This window comes from Pholis gunnellus (genome assembly GCF_910591455.1).
Source record: "Pholis gunnellus genome assembly, chromosome: 6".
Lineage (NCBI taxonomy): Eukaryota > Metazoa > Chordata > Actinopteri > Perciformes > Pholidae > Pholis > Pholis gunnellus.
In genome coordinates this window covers 11,837,338-11,861,319 of record NC_136532.1, presented here as the reverse complement: position 1 = coordinate 11,861,319, position 23,982 = coordinate 11,837,338, and the positions used below count along the sequence as shown (strand labels likewise).

Below are 23,982 nucleotides of genomic sequence, written 5' to 3'. Positions count from 1 at the left end.
CTGTTGACTCACTACTCTAAACCGGCCCCCGGACGGTAGGGGCCACAGGAAAGACGCAGAGGGGGAAAATGATTTGCTCAGTTTTATTGTTTTGGACGGTGTGTTTGGCACTCAGCTAATAAAACAGCAATAGACAATTCTGGGTTGTAGTTAATCAAACACTACAGCGGTGGTTGTTGCAGACACACCACTGAGGGCACCTTTCTAGTTTAAAAGATGTAACTCATTCAATCCCTGTTCCAGAAGATTTACACACAACACAAAATGACAATCCTTAGTACCATTCATATTTTTAGGGGAAGTAGAACAATCTTCAAGTAATAGTATAAAAGGGTGAAGGAGGGAAATTGTTTGTTTTTTAACTGGAGAACCAATTGACTTTGCAAAACAGTGTAATCAAAATTAAAGGTAAAAGTTAGGCACAACAGCTCTGTTTCATTTTATACAGCACTGTAATTGTTCAAAGATGAGAAAAGAAACATAAAGATACTTGTTCTGTTTTACAACAGTTCCTGTAATGACACACACCTATACCAGAGGGATCTGCTTGAGCTTTGGATGTAACCGTGTGTTTGGACTGTAAAGATCTGCATGTGTTAGCACAGACAAGACATCTCTCCAGGACAAAGGAATCAAATGTGTATCACTTATATTGTGATTCTTCCAGTACATTGTCGCCTGGTGTGACGAGCTCATTCCCTGTTTACTCTAGAACTCTGCAGGAATACTGAAAACAAATCTAATTAAAGATAATTAAAAAAAAAATAACGGTATTTTAGTGCTTTATTCATCCTAAGAGGGGAGTTTCTTCTCAGCGTCTCTGCTCTAAAGAGAAGTCAGAGTGCAGCATAGCTCCGGTTTCTCAAAGGATGCTTGAATCGATGTCATCTGTTGAAGGATGGCCTCTTTATTTTTACCGTGCCTCCCTGCTGAACCCTGGGTGTCACTGTCATGCATTCAGCTTAGAAACAAAAAGCTCTCTGTGGACCAAGGATACTTGTAGATGTAATGCCATTATGAATTGCTTTATACACGCTACTAAACCTCCAGAATAATAGTTTTGAAACCAGCAGCACTCGCAGTGCAGTAAATTCTCCTTAAAACACTCGACCAAATCTAAATGACTCTTCACTGTATTTTGAGAAGTAGGTCGTGAAATACCCCGTAGTTCTTTTATCAAAGTTTTAAGCGTCTTCTGAAATATGAAGCATAAATTGCATTTCCTCGCTAAGCTTAGCAGTGCATTTCCCAGAGAAAGACTATACATGGTGATTGTGCGTTTTGATTATTTATAACCTCAGCCTTTATCAGGAAATCTAATCAGCAGGGCACCAGCAGGTCTGTGCGTCCTCTGCAGTGAAAGGGATTTTGCTGAAATGCATCTAAATAGGTCAGGTGGGCATGCAGTACGCAATTAAATGTTTCCTAATTTACCAGAGAGCTGCACGTGGCTCCGGATTTACACACGCAAGCTTGTTTCCAGAACATGGGAAATTTGCACGTTCATCATAATCAAGTGAAAGAAACACAATAAATGTGTTTAATGTTTTTCTCCACTGAACATTAAACTGCTTTGTTAGCTTCCCAAGCAATTCTTTTTAGAACAAGGTAATACATCTCTTAGAGGAGTAAACTGCCCTAAATTGCCCTTCTAATTTCAACAAAGTCAACTTTAGAACAACAGTTGTCAAAGTCACATAAATTGTTATTAAATGTTTCTCCTTAAGTTTATTTCGATATCTCCAAACCTGTCACTTCCTTAAGTGTCATGACCCTAACTTTCCAAACATCTCTTCAGTGTCAGGCTTAGATGATATGCTAGAATTCCTATTTGACTCAAAAAGGTTAATTTCAAGAATACATGACTGTATAGCCTCTCTTAAAAACGTAACCCTGGCGAAGATAAGGGCGGACTGGGAAGGCGAGCTGAGTAACATAGAAGAAGAAGACATGTGGAACTGTGGAACTGTGCTTTACAAAGAGTGAATGAAAGTTCCTCATGTGCAAAACTTAACATAATACAGTTTAAAGTTCTCATCGAGCTCATTTCTCAAAAGCAAGATGAGCTAAAATGTACCCTGATTCAGCAGCTAGTTGTAACAGATGTCATAATACCCCTGCCGACTTAACTCACATGTTTTGGTCATGCCCAGCTCTGGCATCTTACTGGTCTGTGATCTTTAAAACACTATCTGAGGCTCTTAATATTGATTGTCAACCCAATGCAGCATCAGCTATATTTGGTGTCACAGATAGACAACACTCTACAATAAGAAAAAGACATAAAAACATCATGGCGTTTACAACACTTCTTGCTCGTAGAAGAATATTGTTGCATTGGAAATCAACAAATCCACCTAAGGAGTCTATGTGGTTTAGTGACCTGATGCAATTCATACAATTAGAGAAAATAAAATACTCACTTAGGGGGTCAAGGAACAAATTCTTCTCCACCTGGGACCCGGTTCTGACATACTTGGGGAAACTCAAAACCATGCCTGATACCCCCTAGCAGTATTTTTTGGCCTAGACCCTTAATCATGTGGCGCAGAATAGACAACTGGTTTTATTTTTATTTAACTCTCTTTATGTTGGACAAGTAATAATTCGGGCACTCTGGTTTCTACTTACTGGCCAATCCTGTTGTCTTTTGATTTTTTAGGCATTTTGTGCTTGTACGATGTGTTGATTGTATATTTACTTTGTAGAGTGATGTAGGCGTGTCTACATACAGATGTACGATGTATATGTGTGTGTTTATGAACATATAAATAATGACGTCAGGCACTGCGAAATGAAGTGACCTTTTTTACTTATTTACTTTTCTGTTCTAGGTGGGACAGGTTTGTTGTTTGTTTGTATATGTCAACAAAAAAGCTACAAAACAATGGAAATATAAGTTAAAGTACATGTTTACTGTTTACTGCAAATTTTTCCAAATTTAAAAAAAAAAAAAAAAAAAAAATGTAATGTTTCTCGTTACCTCTGCTCAGGTTGCTGTAAATCATGTGAGATCACCGGTCTCCATCCACTAATATGGCTGATAAAAGTGTCAAAATTTCCATCTCTGATTGCGACTCCTCATCCCATTAAACCTAATCAGTTTATTTTCTAGAAATGCGGGAGTTTCAGGTGAAATCAGGACTCAAGGGTAATGTATGAGCACATCACTGTCCTCCTCACCCATTATAACGTCTTTCAAATTGAGTAACTTTGCCATCTGCGGTTCTTCATCTCGCTGCTGCTGCGGATGCATCTGCCTCGATAATCATCACTCTGTGAAGCAGGGCAACATGGAGCGCTGACTCAGTCATTAACGGTGGCAGCGATGTTCTGAGGCCTGGATTTACAACAGCTGTTGCATTTCGTGTTGTGTTATTAGAAACAGCTGCATCAAAAGCTGGGGCTGAAATATCAAATTGAAATCGGCGTGTTCATTGCCTGAGAAAATGCTTCATGGTTTAATGAATGCTGTAGCCGTTACATGCCGTCCCCCTCTGACTGCCCTGCACAGTTACATCTGGCCAACACCATGCATCTGGCAGAGGAAATGGAATCATTAGACCCATCAGCTAAAACTAAGAGGGAAGTATTTTAATGTGTTCATTAAGAAGCTTCTCTTTTCCACGAACCAGAAGAAGAACCTAGTGTAAAGGTTAAATAAATTATTAACAGAATTTACTTACCAACAACAGTAAGACAAACGACAGAATACTTTTTAATAACACAATCATGTTTATGTATTATGGTTAAATAGGGGTTTAATATAATTTATTTGATGCAAAGAGCTTTCTCAGCCACAAAAACAAATGTTATACAATTTGTCCTTTTTAAGTCCTTTTTAAAAATGCAGTACTGAAAGTATTCATGGTATGGAAGTGTTGCAACACATCCAGTCAGCTGATTGCAGATGGGTTGTGGTGTTTCTAACACGTCTAGAGGAAACGACACCGCTCTTTTGACACAAACCTCTGGACACCATCAAGTCAGCAGCAGTGGAAGGTCTGTGCTTCAGGTACGACGGCGTTGTTATAAAATGATTTTGATTAAAAAACATTTCCATCTAATAAGCTCTGTTGTAAAATTATGTTAAATGTGATGAAATGCTGGTCGTTTTAAATGTTTTCCTTTTTAATTTTTCGCAGAAATCTCTTAAAACGCCAAAATGGATTTGTCAGGATATGATTATCCGGACTATAACTACAGTTATGATAGCTCCACTCCACGTGAGGAGGCAGTTTTCCAGCACAAATCGATGTGCATGAAGGAAGTTTTGTGTGTGATTTTGCTCGTGGTCAGTGTGGTCATCTTTCTGCTGGGCTTCTGTGGAAACGCTCTGGTCATGTGGATTTCTGGCTTCAAGATGAAGAAGACCGTCAACACCACCTGGTACATGAGCCTCGCCATCTCCGACTTCGTCTTCTGCGCCTTCCTCCCGTTCAGCATCACCAACATGGCGATGGAGGAGTGGATCTTCGGCCGCTTCATGTGCAAATTCGCCTCCTCCGTCATGTTCCTCAACATGTTCAGCAGCATCTTCCTCCTGGTCGTCATCAGCATCGACCGCTGCGTGTCGGTCATGTTTCCAGTTTGGGCTCAGAACCATCGCACTGTCAAAAAGGCGTCCGTCGTCGTTTTCATTTGCTGGTTTCTCGCCATCGGAATGAGCGTTCCCTCTGTCATCTTCCGGGAGGTTCACACACACATGGGCAGAACCGTTTGTTACAACAATTATACATTATACCAACACGGTCACAAGGTGGTTGCAGTGAGCCGCTTCCTCGCAGGGTTTGTCGTCCCTTTCGTTGTCATCATCGTCTGCTACTCCATCATCATCCTCAAACTGCGAAGCAACAGGATGATGAAATCCTCTAAACCCTTCAAAGTCATGTCTGCACTCGTCGCTGCTTTCTTCATCTGCTGGCTGCCCTACCACGTGTCCGTCCTGCTCGAGCTCGACCAGCAAAAGTACGATCACAGCATTTTGGTCGCCGGACTCAAAGTAGGCACTCTGATGGCCGCAGCGAACAGCTTCCTCAACCCGGTGTTGTATGTTTTCATGGGCAACGACTTCAAGCAGAAGTTCAGGAGCTCCGTGCTCTCAAAGATGGAGAACGCCATGGCAGAGGAAGGCCGCACCACCAGCCGATACCTGTCGAGGTCCAGCTCCATGGATGGCAGAGCTTCCACACACATCTAGAACCCAAACTGTGTCACTCAGGGCACCGGCGTGACATCGAACATACTGTTTTTCTGAAATGCAATTAACTAACACAAGATGTCAAATATGTATAGATTCACAGTAATAAGCATTTTTATTGCACTGTTCTGCTGTTGGCCAGCATGGAGAAAGCGGTTTGCCGACCCAGGCTCACAACACGTTATGTAGTGGAAGAATCTGAGAGCTTGAGCCAATATCTAAATATGTACTTTACTCACTGTGCACTGCATGGGTGACATCAATCACATGCAGCAGAAGGAATGTTTTCAGAGCAGTTTCAACTGCAACACGTCGAGGAATTTATTGTTGTCAAATACAGACTGTAAAATACCAGGGATACTTTCTGATAATACAAGTACCATCATTATATTAAGCATTGTTTGAAATTATATTATGCCAAAGGATCATTCAGTGGGCTCCTTTCACAACCAATTTGCGTGTATTTCTTTATCACAAATGGTGGCAGTAGATTACTAATTGCAGATAACATTTGTGAGTCTTTCAGAGCTCTTGCATGCCCATGAATCAATTTTATTACATTTATCTTGATTAGTGAGACCAAAGAAAATGTGTACAAAAGGAAATAATCTCTTTTTTGCATTTTTGGTGGAAGAGGCTTCAGTCTTTTTGCAGGAAATAGTTCCTCATCAGTTTGTAGATTTGACCTGAACTAAAATATGAAGCACCAGGCCACGCATATTGGACACAAACAAGAAGATCACGAAGAAACACTCGCTGAAGGAACAAAGCCAAAGAATTGATTTCTAGCAGATTTCTTTTTCTGGCAGATAAAACCTCAACTGTCCAAAAAGGGATGTTTCGGGGTTTTATTTACGACACCACAGTACGCAATGTTTTTGTGTTGCAGCATTACTGTATGTTGTGTCAGACTGACCCAGATACAGTGCAGAAATGGGTGGAGGACTGAGATATGTGCAGTGTAGTTCGTTCTCATGAATCTTAGAAATACCGCACACCCAGCTTTTATTAGCAGGTGACAAAAACAGCGTGTTGGATGGACTTTAATCTTTGTTATTTCATGTATGACAACTGTTCAGTGAATGTGATTTGTGCAATACATTTTTTTAATAAAGCTGTAACTATAAAAATCAGCTCTTTGATGTTTTAATTTCTCATTATTGAAGCAAAATGTATTCATTTATAATATATCCACAGTATGATCATGATCAGATGACTTTGGAAAGCTATGGCACAGGGAGCTTTAATTTGAGAGTCAAGTTGAATTAAGTTTGATTTATTTGAAGTCAAAAAGTGCCAACAAGCATCAGCATTTCACTGGTGCTTCACTTGAAATAACAAATGCAGACATCACCCCGCTCATTACGAGTAGTGTGACTGCTGCATTTTTTCCAAGACCTTTGAAAACTGAAAGAGCAATATGAGTTAATCTTGTGTTAGACAAAAAAAGTTGTTCAAAATCTCAAGGGTCAAAGTGATTCTTCCCCTGAAGGGTTAAAATGCACAAAAAGAAAAGATTCACGTGCTGTGAACGGTGAACCTTTTGAACAGAAGTAGTCTCACTTCCTACAATATAGAAGGAATAAGAACCACAATAATTTTCTTCATGTTGAAATGGCAGAAAGCAGGAGGAAGACCCAGACTGCAGAGGTTACTTGAGTCACAGGCAGTGAACTACAATGACACTTGGGCAGAGCTTACCTTTTTTTTTTTAAGCTTTGTTATTCAAAGTTTTATTGTAACAATTGGACCACGTGCAGCATGTAGGTAGAGACAGAAAGGAAGCTGAAGGGAGAGTGAATCCTGGACTTGAGTTTGTGAGGTGGTCAGAAAATAAATGACAGTGTTGCTCCGTATCTGCTGGAGTGTTATATGGGCAGCTGCGTGCTAACATGTTCGCCAAAGATGTCTTTTTTAAAAAAACTAATCTGTTAGTTGCTACAGATTCGGACATCTTTTTAGCCACATGACGGCTCTGTGGATGGCAATGCAGTTCAGTCTGTCGCTCGCTCCGTCCACCACTCGGTCCAGACTGAAACTTCTCAACGACCATCAGATGGTTTTCCATGTTTGTACTGATATTCATGTCCCCCTCAGGTTGGATCATCTAGTGCCAGCAGCAGTACTTTGGTTCACACTCAAATGCCTGCAAAGCAAAGGACATTCCCATGAGCCTCAGCTGTACTTTGTTTAGTGCTAATTGGAAGATGTGAGCATGCTAACAGGCTAAACTACAATAGTGGACATGGTAGATTTACTGTATATATCATATTCCATTAAAATGTGACGCTGGTTAACCTTATCTGTGTTATACAGGAGGTCCGTGATGTGGACACTGGACCATAAAACCACTGCATGCATAGTAATAACTTTACTTTGACTAATATATTTATATATGTTAGGGTATATTAAGTACACTAAGTACTACCGAATAATGGAGAGACTGTAGTGAGATCCTTGTATAACACATTTTCTCAGATTTTTAGAAACACAATCACTTTTTTAGTAGTCATCTGAATGCCAACGTTTCTTCAGAAATGACAGTCGACCATAGCACATCATTTTATGCACTCATTTATTGGGCCTAATCACATTACATTCATTCCATAGAAAATACATTCATTTGTGACACCTATGCTCAGAAAGTGCCGGCTTGTCAATGAAAGCGAGAGCCAATAAAGTTTAAAGCATGTGTTTAAAAATAGAAACAACTTCTCCCCATTTTCTTGTTGCAATACAAATGTTATCCATGTGTCGGCAATTACTATAAAAATATATTTATATCATTCTGAAAATGGAAGTCAGTTAATGTTGCCTGGCTCTCAGTCACCAGCATTTTATTTATTTATATATTTGTTTATTTTTTTAGCATATGGCATAGCACACTGAGTACCGTTATAAGACGTGCTGCTTAGAATTTGAGCAGAATTTTTCACACATTTGTGGAGATTGTTTTTTAAATTATGAGGAGTAAAATGATCACCAGCTTTAACCGTTTCATAGCTCCTCTTACAACAAAGCAATAAAACAAAAACAGTTTCTATTAATGAATACAGTAACTGTCGTAAAATATATCTATTCTGATCACTACTGCTAACGGTTAACTCCGATCTAAAACACAAGTGTAACGCCTAATTTCTCCGTGATCTTTGGGGCGAGTGTTGCACAGCGAAGTGCTTTTTGGATTTCTGCATCGAGTCCAGTGTTAAGAAAACATATTCACAACCAAATTAGTTCGACATGTGCACTGCACAGAGATAAATAAATGCTGTTGAGATAAATCCTCTTCTCTCCTTGAGTCAGTGCCTTCAAGAGGGATTATTCATCATCTTGAATACGAGGAGCTGAGTTCTTTACCTCTTCATCATTGAAAACGAGATTCTTCTTACTTCCAGTAAGTTGAATAACTTACAAAAACTTGGAAACACACCTTATCATCATCAGGTAGTTATAGCCTGCATATTGCATTTCCCCCTCTGACCAAGGGCTCAACGTCTCAAAGTTCTCATGTATAAAATAGTATTATTCTGGAACTGTGATAGCAGCAGAAGATTCATACATTTTAGTGTTTTCTTTTCTCATATTTCTCTTTTGCAAAAAAAATAAGCCCATGTATATTTTGGGTCACATGTTTCTTCACTGGCAACAGATCACCCAGCACAGTCAGATGAGCCTCTCACAGCCATTGTACCTTCTTCATGTTAAGGCATGGGCTCATGCCCACACAGCACATGTGCATAGAGCAGGATAAGGAGTGCTTTTCATTTAGCCAAAGAGAAAAACAATCTCTGCAGTTAAAACTGCCTCTTTTATTAATGCATGAAGCTGCTGAGGTTCAACAGAAAAAGAAAGGAACATGAATAGAAAATCAAAATAGGAGGGTAAAGAAACGGCTTCAGCCTATGTTCACAGAAAAATAAATGAAAAAACTTTTTCAATAACGTAGTCCTGCAAAATATGGTGCAGAGTCTGTTGACAACAGTCCAATTAAAGGAGGGGAAAAGAAGAAAATGAGGGGATCACGTGTATCATCTCGGCATATATTCCTCTGGAACTCCAGACATGTTCCTTTTCCTCAAGGCAGCGTCTACTGTTCTGATCAGTTCATTGATGTTCGCTAGCATTTCTGGAGTATAGGGGTCATACTCGAGCTTTCGTAGCCCCGACCGCTTAAAGTTTCCATCCTTCTGGCCCTCGACGCAGAGAAGGCGGTCCTCCGCAACCTTTAAACCCAGAAACTGCACCATTCCCTTCAGCTGGGAGAACAGGTCCCTCTTCACATTCTCAAAGTGGACCACGTGGACGATCTTCCCAAAGTTCAGCCAGTCCAACGTGTGGGACGCCCACCAAGGGGCATAGTTCTTCACAAACTCGGGCCACTCTGCAAGACAAATGAGAATTAAAAAGATGTAAAAAAGGAATTAATTAAGTCGTCAAATTGGGGACTGAATGGAGTTGAAGTAAGAGTCATGATGGCCAAACACTGACGTAATTCAGCTTGAGGAGTGTGGCGCAATTTAAGGCGGTGTACATGAAGTCATTTCTGAAAGAATTGGACAGTAAAGTGGACATTCTTGGTTGTCAGTCAAACTCGCAGCGGTACTGTAGGAAAAGCCTTTGCTTGCAACTTTTACTCCTTGATAATCTACTGGCCCATAAAAGCGTCTGCTGGCAGGAGCCGTGCTGCATTAGCAGCACACATCTTCACTGTTGTCGTTAAAGTTTAAAGCCTGCTGAGTTTGCAGTGCTGTCTCAGAAACCAATGAGAGAAGCACAGTGGACAGAATATTATATGCTGCATCTGAAAACACAACCAGCGGTGTAGAGACGCTGAGGAACTGCCGGGTCTGTCCTCCTTGTTGTCAAGCTTTCAAAAGCAGCCAGAGCTTAAAATAAGAAGGGGCCAAAATAAGTGCAGTTCTACCGTGAACATCCTGTTCGGCTAATGTTTGACTGAATATTAGATTTAGTTAAGATACTTAAGTTCTTATTAGCAGGGGCTTGACTTAAAAAAAAAAACCCACATAAAGGGGTTTATGTAAGAGCCTTTAAATAAAGCCACCTGATAACACTGAAACACAACAGAGCACTTTGTATAAGGACATGCCCTCCAAAATGCGTTACACTTGCCCCTGAGTTGACTGTACGGGGCCACACTGGAGGGCGTCAGCGTCAGTAACACCCCCCCCCCCCCCCCCCCCCCCCCCCCCCCCCGCAGAGGTGAGTGCATCAAATCGTACATGTGGCGCCCTGAACACAATGTCACGCTGACTCTCAAACTGGATCCTCTCGCCGTATTGGAAGTGGCAGCTGTCAAGAAGCGCCTCTCTTAACTGATGTCACTGCATCATTTCCCCACCAACAGGACGGGTGAGCATGCGGTGGAAATGGCAGGCCGAATGTGCTGATGTTTCCACAAAGAGAGACAACCGCTGGGTCGGCAACTCTCCAGCCTCTGGAAAATCGATTTAAGCCTCGCAGAAAGTCAGCGAGGCGGTACGCCGACCAGACAAAACCAGTTGCCGTGGTTACCGAGACACACTAAGTGAATGAGCAAAGAAAAAAAGAGGAATCTGCATGAAATATAAATACATCTCGGTAAAGGGCATACCGTCATACAGACAAAGGGTTACTGAAGCCAGGGGTTTCATTTCTTTAAATGATGCCATGAACAAACCTTTTTAAACTCGAGAGGAATTTAACTTGACTAACGACACATTACTGCATGTTTCACAATGCAGCTGGACGCAGTAAGACAACGTGTCCAAATGGTCTAAAAGTGCCTGTTTTACCTGGTGACACAACTCATGATCTGACCCAGAGGGACTAAGGTTGTTGTTGGCTGGCTAATTGTTTCGTTTCTCATTTCGATATCATGGAAATGGTTTTAAAACGTGTTGTGTTCTTTGTGCTCAGCCACATCGGTTTATAAGGTGAAAACCACTAAAACAGTCTGTTTATTGCTCGTTTCCTCAAATTCCTCACCCTGCTACATCATCTAGACCATTTCTCAATTCTTTTATTATTACCACATACTAACAGTGACCATATTGGTGACACATTTATTTTTTCATTTATTTTAATTCAGTAGGCCTGGAAGTATTTTTAATTTTTTTCTGATTGTAAATGTAAAATGCTGAGGATCAACAGTGTAGATTCCTACATTTACCTCGTAAACTGAAAAATCGATCTCAACTTTTTTGCTTTTAGTTTACAAAAATATGTAACATCTTCAGTCGGTTAGTTTGGAAAATATTTAGTTTAAATCACAACACAGGATGCATTGTTACAAACACTTTACTGTACAGTGGGCAGTGTACTCGAGTAGTACTCGATCGGCCTCAAGAGCACTTTTTGAAGGTCTCGTCTTGAATTCCACTGCATTTTTACTCCGTCTCGGTCTCTGATTAAGATCGCTAAACTGCCTGTTCATTTCTGGGTTTGCTCAAAGAAAACAAAGGAAAATTCCCATACATCAATTTCCACAAGACATTTCTCGTGGTGCACTGGGCAGTAAAAGAGGAGAACCTTTATTTGTTTTCTGTGGGGAATGCAGATCTTCCAGATCAATGTGAAGAGTGTGTATATGGTTCCCGCGTTCCACATTTTATGGTTAGTGTGACCTGCAGTGTGGTACTCGTACTGGTCTGTTCTTTGTCTTTACTCGGCAGTCTTGGTTTTGACTCGGTCTCAACCCCTCAACGTATTGGTCTTGTCTCTGTCTTGACACATCTTGACAACAACACTGTTACTGGCTACAGCCGCTCACCTTTCCCTTTCCAGTGGGCCTGAGAAGCAAATCCAATGTGTCCGCCATATTTTCTGTTAAATTCAGCCATGAGGGCTTTGTAGGGGTTTCGGATCATGAGGACGCTGGAGTCGAAGGATTCGATCTCCTTCTTGCCGCTCTCGTGCGTCTTAATGCAGATCGTCCTGCCACTCCGCCAGTGGTCCCGCTCCCCTTTAAATCCTGTGAAGCAACGACAATCCCACAGTGGAAACGGTTAAACCACAGAGGTGTATTCGTCAATGAACATGTTTGTGAATCAGATGAATGTCGATGGCTACCTTTATTGTAAAGGGAGCCATCAAAGTAATAGCTGCCAGTGTAGAAACCAGTGGCGAGTTCTATAAGGTGGCGAGCCCAGGTGTTGCCGGCTCCAGGGAAACTGGCGAGGGCCACCAGCTGCTTGGCACGAATGGGAAGGAAGTGCCGGTCCATGCAGCGGTTATCTGACAAAACACAAAGACGGAGAGAATTTATTGTTATAGATTTGTTTTATATATAGAATTATTGATAAAAATCTACAGTGATAAACATGGGCAAGATATGTGACAGTGCCTTGAAATGTGGGGCGAAAGACAGTGAATTATGACCGTGCAAAGTATTTGACAAGTTTCTCAACACAATCGAGCTTTGAATAGACACTGAAAGTGAGTCACTTCCTGCTTATTGACTTATTTTGTAATAAAAAGACAAACACGTTATGTTGAAACAATGGAAGTTCGTGGCAAAGATATTTAACATCACTGGAGAAAAAATACAGGGATGGAGACACATTCTGGTGTTATGTTTTGTTCTGCGTGGGTTAGCTTGACTGTTTCCACTTCAGCCCAAATTGCCTAACAAAGCCCACTCACTGACATTAAAGTGTGACGTTAAGAGATAACAGATTTCAGAGAACAACAATATTTCTGCAGCTTGTTCTTTGCTTTAAAGAGTTAAACCTCCTTTTTTGTTTACTGGGCTCTGTGTTTCTGCTGATCCAAGCAACAGCTGCGTGGTGTGTTGAGGACACTTTGTCCACAAAAATGCATATCAAGATACAAATAATCATCTATTTATTTTTATAGAAAATAAAAACAGTTTTTTAAAGAAGCCAGATCAAACTGTTATGATAAAGGTAGTCTAAATAAATCAAATAAACAAAAAGTAGGTTGTAAAACATTTCTATATTAGATGGATGATTGTCAACCGTTATAATATATATATATATATATATATATATATATATAAAGAGTCAGGTATTTGCTAGTTTAGAAGAACTCAGCATATTCACGCTTGGTTCACCCTGATGTGCATCGATGTATTTCCTGCACACGGTGGCTGACATGACTCTCATTCCAAAGCACACGTTGATATGCGGCTGTGAGCCACCAGACGTCACCTTGAACCTGTGTCTGGTACACCACAAAGTAATCGTCGTTCCCGCAGCTCTCGATCTCTTCCGCGTGGCAGCGGTTGAGACACATGCCCTCGTCCTCCGGCTCATGAAGGGAGAAGAGAGAAGTCGGGAAGCCGCAGTGACACCGATCTCCAGCCAGGGCGGCCAGCGTTTTCTCCTGAAATACAGCCGCCATTAAACACTATAGACACATTCAGGTGTACAAATGTACAATGCATGAATCCAAACACCCTCACCCTCTCCGTGCACATGTCCACACATTTGTCCACAGACATGTTTTGGATGACCGCGCTGAAGGGAAGTGCCAGAGTGACATTGTCTGGCCTGTGGAAACACCCTTTGAAAATGGCGCTGCCATCTGAAACAGACAGAACAACCCAAACTGTTATTCACCAATAGGAAGAAGAAAAATAAAATAAAACAAACACTCCAGTTTTCTGGTTACTGAGCACAGCTTCCATCAAATTGGCCTCTATTTACTGACCCTCATGAAGAGATCCCACTGGGACTCTCTCCAGTCTACTGAGGCCCTGACCTGCCAGCAGCGTCAGCCAATAGCAGCTCTACCACCCCTGCTGTGTGTGGATGACCTTTTAATCTCCGATCCTAACTCTGGTCGGATGGACAGACCATAAATCACGACAGCAGAGAAGAGCTGCTTCTTTCCTTCGCAGGAAGTTGTTAGTTTAGCTGTAAAATTCGGTGTCGTACTTTTTTCTTTTTGTTTCTGTTTTTGAACTGCTACTCCTGCACACACATCTTAATCACATAATGATTGGACCACTTTTTCCAATGAACAATCGAAACGGTGTGAAAAGAAAAAGTGTTTTTAAATCACGATTGAACTGTTGTCATATTCCGCCTGTCGTGAGCAACATTGCTTCATTACAGTTTGAAGAAAACTGCAGAAGAAAACCTTAATTTCAGCCTGTCAACATGTCAGCCGTGCTGATGTCAATATGAAGCGCTCAGCAGACTGTTAAGCATTTACAATAGAGGAAGAAAACTAAAAGCTTTTTACTGTGACACCACGATGAAAACCGCCTGTAGCCATATTTGTGTATCTAATGTTTTATTTATTTTTGACCTTTTCCCCCAGACTGATTTATAATGTCATGTCCTTACTCTCTTTATTTCTCTGCAGTATATTTTCACTGCGTCCTATTTCTAGTTACCCTTCTTTGCCCTCGCAAGTGGCAGAGCTTTTTAACAACTTGAGATGCTTTTTGTTTGCGCTCCGTTGACTAGCATCACCCGTATGCAGCATTCAAATGTTTATCTCAAACAGGGTCTCGAGCAAATAATGACATCACTGATGAAAACGCATAGCTGAGGGAAATGTAGAAGAACATAATCTGGGTTGTATAACAACGAGGCAGAGGAAATAAATGCACAATAATATTTTGCAGGATTATCATAGCAGTTAAGTTTTGTGGAAAACACTCAACCATGTGACCGTAATGGCCTCCAAGTGGTGAAAACCACAAAACAGCCACCTCGACACATTTCCTGCATTTCCTCTATGATGTTCACATGATGGAGATCAGGGTCAGAGGTGAAAACACAAACATGAAGAGCTTATTCAGCAGTCTGACGGCAAACAGAGGAAAGAAAAGCAGAAATGAAAATCATAATAAACAAACAGCACTGAACTGGACGAGGACAGTAAGATCATTTATTGAACGATGTGAGTACTAACTCTTTCCTTTCACATTAGCAGGTTGTTTCTGAGAAGTAGTTGGCAGATAAAGAAAAAGGAAGAGCAAACAGAAAAGGTATGAAAAGTTGCCTAACCACGTGGTAGGGACTTTTTTTCAAGATTTTGAAAAAACTACCTCAACAAAGATCTTTTTCACTTCTGTTAATTAGTCCTTCACTTCACTTCGTTGAGTTTTCCAGCAGCAGCGAGAGTTAAGGATGCAGACCACGGCTCTCTGGGGAAAGAGGTGAACGCAACCAAGCAGCCTGCTACCAACTCTGTGGCATTAACCCAAAATCAAATATATTATAATAAAAATATTTTTCCTTGAAACAGCCCGGCTTGTTAAGATTTCTGAATCAGAATAGCATCTTGGTGCCTCAGTGGATACTGTTGGTGTACACAGGTCTGGACATCAATACCAATGTTCACCAGGGCTGTCCTCCACTAAAGAACTTCTCAGTTGACTAAAAATAAGATTTTTCTCCACAAAGAATCGCACAAAAGCACCACTTAAAATCTTGTGTTTACCAGAAATGTGCTCATCAGTTTCTTGGAAATAAACCATTTAGCATGAAAAAAGCATAAAGAACGACTTATCGACTAAAGAGCTCTTAGTCGACTAATTGACCAAGAGGAGGCAGCCCCAATGTTCAAGAGCATAAAAAGAGCATAATGTTGCACACCAGTAGGTCGACAGGTGCGTAGGAGAATACCTGTGGTCGACAGTATAGAACTAACAGAGAAAACAAACTTTTTGCAACCAAATTTCAAGTGTGGCAGTGCTTTCTTGTGTTCACTTGACAGCCCTATGTGGAGCGGCTTGTTGTTCCTATGAGACCCTATGAGGGGGGGGGGGTTGCAGAGTGTCAGACTCACAGCGGCGTGCCGACTCCTGGCTCAGCTCCAACCTATAGATGGACAGTCGGTTGGCTCCTCCGCACAGGTTGCTCTTCTCTCCTTTACACTCCATATTGCATTCGCTGTCTGAAGCATTGGGAGCCTGGATCTTGTGACCGCAGTAGCACTCTGCTCCGAACTCCAGACCTGCGTACATGTACCCTCTGGAGGGAAGAGAAAGGAAAAAAAAAAAAGCATTAGCATCGTTAGCAAAGGAGAGACAGAGAGAGGTTGAAGTGATTGTTCTGAGCCTCCATGACATTTTCTTAATCCTTCACAGGCCAATGCAGATTAGCATGCGGAGCAGTAATCAATAAAACCAAGCAAATGGTGCACAGAGGATGTAGAAGCAAAGATGAGAACACATCCAAGCGTTACTCTGGAATAACATCTCTCTCTTTGGTGAAGATGCTGTGAGACTCTTGAGGCAATTATACATCTAGAATCCATCACAGAAGGTCTCTTCTCTCCCCTCTGTTGCTGCGTGGAGGATTGGACTCCCAAGAGGCCTTTTGGTCGCAATTAGAGGTCCAACACGCCCCTCGCACAGGACAAATCCCCTGGGCTGTCAATCAAACCCAAACCTCTGTGCTCTGCTATGTGCTGTTGCCCCTCATTTGTTTGTCTGTTCCTATTAACCCGCTGCTCTGGGTGAGGAGGCGAGCAGGCGGCGAGATCCAAGAGGAGGAAGGGAGCTGAAAAAAATCTCTCTCTCTGCTCCTATTCTCTGCTCTGTGAATCAGTGATGGGTGTAATTCAATGCATTCGATAGAGCCGTCTCTGGTATTCCACAGGGAGTGAAAAGAGGTGAAAGAAAGATGGGTGAGGTAGCAGAGAGAGGGAGATAAGATGTGAGATGATAGGAGCAGAGAGATAAATGCTTCCAAAACTGGAGCATACATAACTGTTCTTTGTGTTTTAACCCTGTACAAACTGGATTGTGTTTTTATGCTAATATGAGCAATTTTGGATTAGAATGTTAAGAGCACCAGTTCTGCGAAGGCCTTCCCAGAAGTTTGGAACCTGGCTGCAGGTATTTGCTCCCATTCAGCCAGAAGAACATAATTGAGGTCGAGCATTGATGTTGTTTTGGCTCACAGTCGGCTCTCCTGTTCAATCATCAAAGGCGTTACATGCACGGCTGGACTATTAACCAGGAAAAGCAGACAGCTACCACAGCCCCGAAGAATCATTTTCCCCGGCTCCTCTAGTCCATGTCAACGTGTCCTTGGGCAAGACAGTTAACCCCAAATTGCTCCTGAAGGCTGTATGAATGGGTGTGAATGTTAGTTAGTCCTGATGGGCAGGTGGCACCATAGTAGCCACTGCCATCAGTATGAATGGGTGTGAATCTGGAGGCCAGGCAAGTTCCTCTACAACTATTTTTGTATGGACCAAGGGGGGCATTGATATGTTGAAACAGGAAAATGGCCTCCAACAAACTGTTGACACAGAGTTGTTGGAAACAAATATAAAGAAGAAACAGCCCCAGTCCAAGAGTACACAATAGGGGCGTCCATATATTTTTGGCCATAGTGTATTTTAGTTGGACGGTGATGTTGTAGTGTTTTCATCATAAAACCCATGATTGACACTACAGTCTCACTCTAAGGCGCATTTAATGGCTGTCCTGGAGCTTTTGACCATTACCACATAATCTTAGATTCATACATGCTCAGATTTCCACTTTTGATAAATGCTGTTTCCAAATGAACTGTGAAAACTCGATAATGTGATATGACTGAAAGCTCGTGAACAGGACGTTATTTTGCACATCAAGACATATGTTGATGTTAGTATATGTGACAGGCCTGTGTCAGTCATTAACCGGATCAATCGGATCTGTGATTCTGGCTCCAAACACCACACATTAAACACTACTTTTATTTATCAGCCTGACAGTAGAAGTAGGAAAGAGATGGTATCTAATGGAGGAGGGTGTTTTTTGCTTTGTTTGCTGCTGTCATACCTTTCTGCACAGTTGTCCTGGCAACGAAATACAGTCATTTTTTTGTAGTCATAAAAGGAAACTCCTCTCAGCGCTCTTTTCTGTGTGTCGTCAGTGTAGCAGCCGAAATACTTTGCTGAAAAAGAGAAAACATACATGTTAGTTATTGAGAAAGACGGACACAAAAGAGTAGCGGGCGAGCTGTCCACAACAGTATCTTCCTCACACGCCACACAGTGTAGTAGCGGAGCACACAAGGAGTCCAAAGTGGGGCAGAGTCTTTATTTATTTATAAAGACACACATCCCCTTCTAGTGGCTTGTAACTGTAACTGTCATCTCTCTGCATTTTTCCCAGTGGTGTGTGTGGGGGTTGGGCTTCAGTGCACCGCTGCAGAGGGATACTGCAACCCTTCAACAGCTTCTTCCTTCTCATTAACACCCTGTCTCTGTTTAACCGAGCTGCACAGGCGCCACTCTACCTTTTAACAAACATCTCACCATCTGTGCTGTGCCATTAACCCTCTAAGCCTCCGATGATCGCTGAACGAGTCCCGGTCCCCCCTGCATTACTTTAATTGTTACAGACTAAAGACCTGCATTCGTGCAGCATGTGGTGTGCTGCAGGACTCGGCTGTAATCTTCCTCCTAACTATTGTTGAGCTGGGAAATAATAATCGGCTTCATGATGAAGGAAAACACTGATTTAAATTAAGCTGGAACCTCATTTTGAGTGGCGTCTTTCTGCTTCGTATGACATGAGGGTAAAAGATGAAACAGTCCTATTACCTTGTTTTATTCTTTCTATAAGCAAACGTTCCACAATACCTTCCCTGTAACTGGTGGATCACATTAACAAATGTCAAGTGTTTGTTCAGCTGTATTCTACCCTCTGTCCACTCCTTTAGTTTTCCCCTCAACACAGTATGCTTCTGTGCCATTGCACCACACAGTGCAAATGGGTTTGTATGCTGCGGTCTGCCTCTTATGCTCCAATATCCCCTCCAAATTAAATCCAGAGCCAGTGGGAATGAGTGCATTTGCAGTGAGATAAAAAAAAAAACTGCGGAGTAATGAGTGGAGCTGGCTGTATGGGAGCAAACGAATGCTTTGATGCTGCTAATTACTCCATCATCACTTTCTGCTGCAGTCCTGTGAGCTTAGTGTTTCTGAACGGGAGGGGGGGAGGAGGACTGAGCCAGACTATCAGATATCCCAAAGCCTCAATAGACATTGTAAACATGTTTGTTTTCCTGGCCTTAAATTGGAAAAAAATAGCTCAGCACTGCACTAGAAAACATTGGTCTTTAATACTCTACTCTCTAATGCGCAGAGAGGTACTGTGCTGTTACTTGTAGTTTTTTGTAAAAGAACCACTCATTTGTTTTCTCTTCTGGCTCGACTCTCTTCAGGCTCTGAGAGCTTGGAGTTTGTCCCCGAGTAGAGAGAGATCAAAATCAGGCAAGCTGCCTCCACATTTTGTCCCAACGCTAACACAAACGGAGCAGTAGTCACTCACACTTGTGTTTTATATTCACGGGCGGTTTATATTCTCCACCTCTCCACTGCTCTCTGGAGAGAAACCAGAAACCCACATAACCACAATGGACTTGTAGTAAAATTGATGGCGTTGTGGATAAGAATAAATAGCAACCCCAAATAGCATGTATTGAGACTGGACCGGATGTTTACAACTGCTGAACTGAATGTGTCATACTGGTGGAATAATAACGAAGAACATTTACTCAGGTCTGTACTCATCTACAATGTTGAGGTGTACTTGTACTTGAGTATTTATTATTTCATGCTTTATAGTTCTACTCCACTACATGCCGGGGAGAAGTATTGTATTAAACAATTCATGTATTAGTATTATATTAGTTGCAAGTTTAAAATATGATGCATTTATAGATTAAACTGCCCATCATATTACTTTAGGTAATATTACAATAAGGAATTTGTAACATAGCAGATTTACATTGTCGTATTGCTGACTTTACTAAAGCAAAGTATCTGGATAAATATTCCAGCACTGAGTGGGGAAAGGCTTTTTGCATGCAACATGCAAAGCTTTATTCATTTCTGTTGGCGGACTGGATATGACATCTGTTCGGAGGAATGCTTTGTGTGGAAAAGTAACAAAGTACATTTACTCGAGTCATGTACTTAAACTACAGTGTTTGTGTATATCCATTTTTTACCTCTATTTCATCACATTTCATCACACCTATAGTTACTTAAGATGAAGATTTTACAGACAAAACACATGTTCAATTTGTGAAACTGCCCAATAGTCCAACTGAACCAGCAACAATTTTAAAATAGTGCGAACATGTTAATAGATTAGTAATAATCATCCAAAAGTATAATATATATAAAGTATTCAGCATGGGTGCTTTAAATACATTTTGTAATATATCTAAAGTATCTTAATACTTTGTTATTACTCCTTAATTAACAGATATAGATGTTGGAGAAATCCACTGTTTGACTTTGTTTTTAATCATTTATACTTAATTCAACAGTGCAGAGTGTTTGACAGGGAATGAATGGCCAAGAGGAGCAAGAGAGAAGTGAGTCCGCTGTAAATGATATCCTCTTATCTGCTCATTCGATCATGTTTCATTTGGAAAGGAAAAAGTAAGCAGGATACTCGTGCCATACAAGGTCAGAGATGTCGGCACTGTCCTCGCTCTGGTGTTTTCAAAACCTTTTCGTGACTTGATAAGATGTCACATGCCAGTCGGGAGTTTATATGTAAACCGTTTCTGTCAGGATTATGTAATCCCACAGTTGTAAAAAAAAAGAGAGAGAAAACCGTAAATCCTGTGATCATGAAGTTATATAGATGTTGCGGTTGTGTAGCAGCCGAACATGTGCGGAGCGGCACAAAGCCGAGCTGCAGCTCTGTGGGTGAGACCCTTGAAGTATTCACTCTGAGACGAGACAGAGGACTTAATCATAATCATCATCTCACTCCGCTCTCAAGAGATTTCCTACATGACCAATTACAACTTGAAATTCTCAGTCATTAAGATGATGCGGCTTGTAATTAGAGATTAGTTTGGATCAATTTCATATATTAACATCAAGTGCTGCCTGTGTGTTTGCCAGGGAATGTGCATTATGAATCGGCCTGAAATATGTCCTACATTCTTATAATTTGTTGAATTCTCATTAGCAACTATGACACAAAACAATGGGTTATTATAATCATTGTTCTTAATATTTTACACAAGAATCCAGTCGTAAACACGTAGTATAGTCATTAATGTTGCAGCACTGCAATTGCTGGCACACATTGTGATTATTCCTTCATTTAAAATTAACATTTTACATTTGTAAATTAGATTTTTGCTTTGTTGATCTGCTTAAGGGAGCACTGCATTGAATTAATGTATTTCTTTTGATAGATTTTTATTTATTTTTGGATGTGGGAGAAGCCAAAGGCAAATTTCAACCCTATTTTACAATTTATCTGTTGTTGAATTTGTAAAACTGTCAGCTGAAAACAAAACCATTGCAACAGTATAGTAAAGTATTGTTGGCTCGACCCACCTCTTCCATTGTCCACGTCTTTGGCACTGCGTCCTTTAAGGGCACGGTTCCAGTTGTTGGTGTAGTCTCCCCCCCTGCGCACCGTCTGCTGGCCCTCCTGTCTGGCCTTTTTCATCCACGGAGGGCCATACCGCCGCCCGGACCTGCGGGTCTCTTTAAACACTCTGCTCATGATGCCAAGCCCCCGGGCGCCTGACATCGAAGGACGGCTTCCCATCTCTGAAGCTACCACCGCGTTTCGGCCGCCCCTGGCCCCGGGGCCGCTGTCCCCGACGAAGCCAGAGTGCAGGAAGACGAGGCTCCCGGCGGTCAGGTAGAGGAGGATGAGGGAAAAGAATCGGACGGGTTTCCTGCGGAAATAGCGCTGTATCTTCAGCAGAGGCTTGGCCATGCTGGCTCCCCCTGCCACTCAGACAAGCTTTCCCAGTGATGAAAACTCATAAAGCAGAAGAATCAACACCAGCTGTCCCTGTTCCCACCACGCAGCCCCAACGAAAATTAAGAAAAAAGTCTGTTAAAGTGTCTTAATCCTGTATGAAGGTCCTCCAAACAATAGCATGACTATTCCCTCATGTAAGCCTCTTCAGTCTCGTGAGGAAGAGGCTTTACACCTGTGCTCTGTGCTGCCCTGTCGAATGAATCCACGTGAGAGTGTCTCTGCTTTCCCCGCTGACAGTTCAGCCCCGAGAGCCGGCTCCGGGGCCACGGCATGAAAGTTGAGTGGCTCAGAGTGAAAGATGATCCCTCAACAACACCGCGTTCACTCCAGTTATCAGCCTACAGAGATGCCACAGCAGCACCACAGTGGCACTTTCTCCCACGTTGTGCAGAAGGAAGAGAGTTTTATTTACAGGCTGAGCGGAGATCCTTTCGCTTTGTTGAGGCCGGCTATTCACTGAGAGAGAGGGCGTGACTCTCCATCTGCAATAAAGACACACACACAAAGAATAAGTACACAGCAGAGTGAGCTTTATCGCTCATGGAAAAGGAGAAATAACATGAGCGAGTTAAGGATGAAGGATGAAGTCGATGCGTCACCTTCAAGGCAATAAATCAGCCTTATAATAATGCTGTTGTTACTGAGAATCACAAGTTAACTTGTCCTCATATTTTGTCAAAGAACACAATTTGAAACAGATTAATCTGGGAAATGTTTTGTTTGATTGTGTAGACATTTTGGTTTTCATTGCTGTGTGGTTGGGTGTATGCTTGTTTATATATATGTATATATATATATATATATATATATATATATATACATGCATACATACATACACACAGATGCTTTTTATGCTACCTATGTTCTTGTGTTTATGCCTATTCAGTATTTTCACAATTTGTCTTTAAATGTAAAGCACTTTGAGGTTAAGTGTAACAAAATGTGCCATATATATTGCCATTGGTGTTAGTTTGTGCACAAAACAGTAAAACTTCACTGCAATAAGCTCACACTTCTACATTATCTTTAATAAATTAAGTTAAGCAGAAAAAACAGAACCAAACCTCTACCCTGTTGCATTGTCACTGATGGAACTAATGTGTGCAGGAATTGAAGAGAATTAAAAAACAACATCATACCAGATGATCTAAGCTGATGATAATTTGTGTGAATGGGTGACCGAAAAAGAGAAAACAGGCTCACTTGTTGAAAATTCTGCTCATCTGTTAAACACTGTCATGGGTGGAGTTTTTCTTCATCATTATCATTATTTAAAGGTGCAAAGTGAAACATCTCGGCGATTAGGCAATACGCTCGATTGGTTCAAGAGTGGAAGTTGGACGGAGCAGAGTTCAAGGAGTACGCTACTTTCCGTGCTATTTGTTCCACCCATCCTCCACTGTGATTGGATGGCTGGGTCAAAAGCGACAGTGACGAGCGCAGCGTTTTTACCCAAAGTTTAAAATTGTTAAGCTCTCGGTGGCCAGAAAAAAATATTCCAAACGTACAGCGCTCAGCTAAAACACAAGGTGTTTGTAGTCTGCTACACTGGCCTCATAAAAAACACTTTGACCAAACAACTAAACCGCTGACTCGTGCTATTTTTAGAGCGTGCATGCGACTCATTGTCTTCCCCTGCTATAGGCCGACGGCACATGTGAAGACTGTAAGATAGCAATGCTATTTTGACCGGCTCTCAGAGTTTTAGTAGTTTGGTTGAACTTTGCGTATTCTTGCCCTGCTGTAAGTAAATAAGGCTTTAAAATGGCTGTACATTTAAATTGTATAGAGTAGTAAATGTGGAAATGGTTTGAAGCATGTGACGACATCTTACACATTGCACCTTGATGATGTTACACTGATGAACTGCATTTTCATAAACTGGCTGAATCCCGACTTCCCAAATTCTCGGCAGCGTCTCTCAAAGGAGTCTCTGTTCTGGGGAGAGCCCGGGAGGCTACATTGGAAGATGTAACGGAACACTCCTCAGGGTCAGGGAATTTTCCAGAACATTCAAAGGGACAGTCGCCCTTGTGACTCTCTGTCTGCCCCG

General features: G+C 41.6%; 2 protein-coding genes across 2 annotated transcripts; one reads left to right on the top strand and one right to left on the bottom strand.

The window, feature by feature from the left end:
* The first annotated feature begins 3,971 nt into the window (after positions 1-3,971).
* cmklr1 (chemokine-like receptor 1) lies at positions 3,972-6,324 on the top strand. Its single transcript, XM_079160601.1, has 2 exons — positions 3,972-4,015; positions 4,146-6,324. Exon 2 carries the CDS (start codon positions 4,166-4,168, stop codon positions 5,198-5,200), a length of 1,035 nt encoding a protein of 344 aa, XP_079016727.1. The 5' UTR covers positions 3,972-4,015; positions 4,146-4,165; the 3' UTR covers positions 5,201-6,324.
* Positions 6,325-9,057: 2,733 nt separating this feature from the next.
* Positions 9,058-21,884, bottom strand: wscd2 (WSC domain containing 2). Its single transcript, XM_079160598.1, has 8 exons — positions 21,491-21,884; positions 17,955-18,069; positions 15,965-16,149; positions 13,623-13,744; positions 13,369-13,543; positions 12,269-12,433; positions 11,970-12,170; positions 9,058-9,581 (listed from the first exon to the last, which is right to left on the bottom strand). Exons 1-8 carry the CDS (start codon positions 21,879-21,881, stop codon positions 9,229-9,231), a joined length of 1,707 nt encoding a protein of 568 aa, XP_079016724.1. The 5' UTR covers positions 21,882-21,884; the 3' UTR covers positions 9,058-9,228.
* Positions 21,885-23,982: the final 2,098 nt, after the last annotated feature.

Coding starts and splice junctions, on each gene's coding strand:
- cmklr1 (XM_079160601.1), top strand. CDS start 4,166: ATGGATTTGTCAGGATATGATTATCCGGACTATAACTACAGTTATGAT.
- wscd2 (XM_079160598.1), bottom strand. CDS start 21,881: ATGGCCAAGCCTCTGCTGAAGATACAGCGCTATTTCCGCAGGAAACCC. Junction 16,150..17,954: donor CAGGACAACTGTGCAGAAAG/GTATGACAGCAG, acceptor TCTTCCCTCCAG/AGGGTACATGTACGCAGGTC. Junction 12,434..13,368: donor GTACCAGACACAGGTTCAAG/GTGACGTCTGGT, acceptor GTGTTTTGTCAG/ATAACCGCTGCATGGACCGG.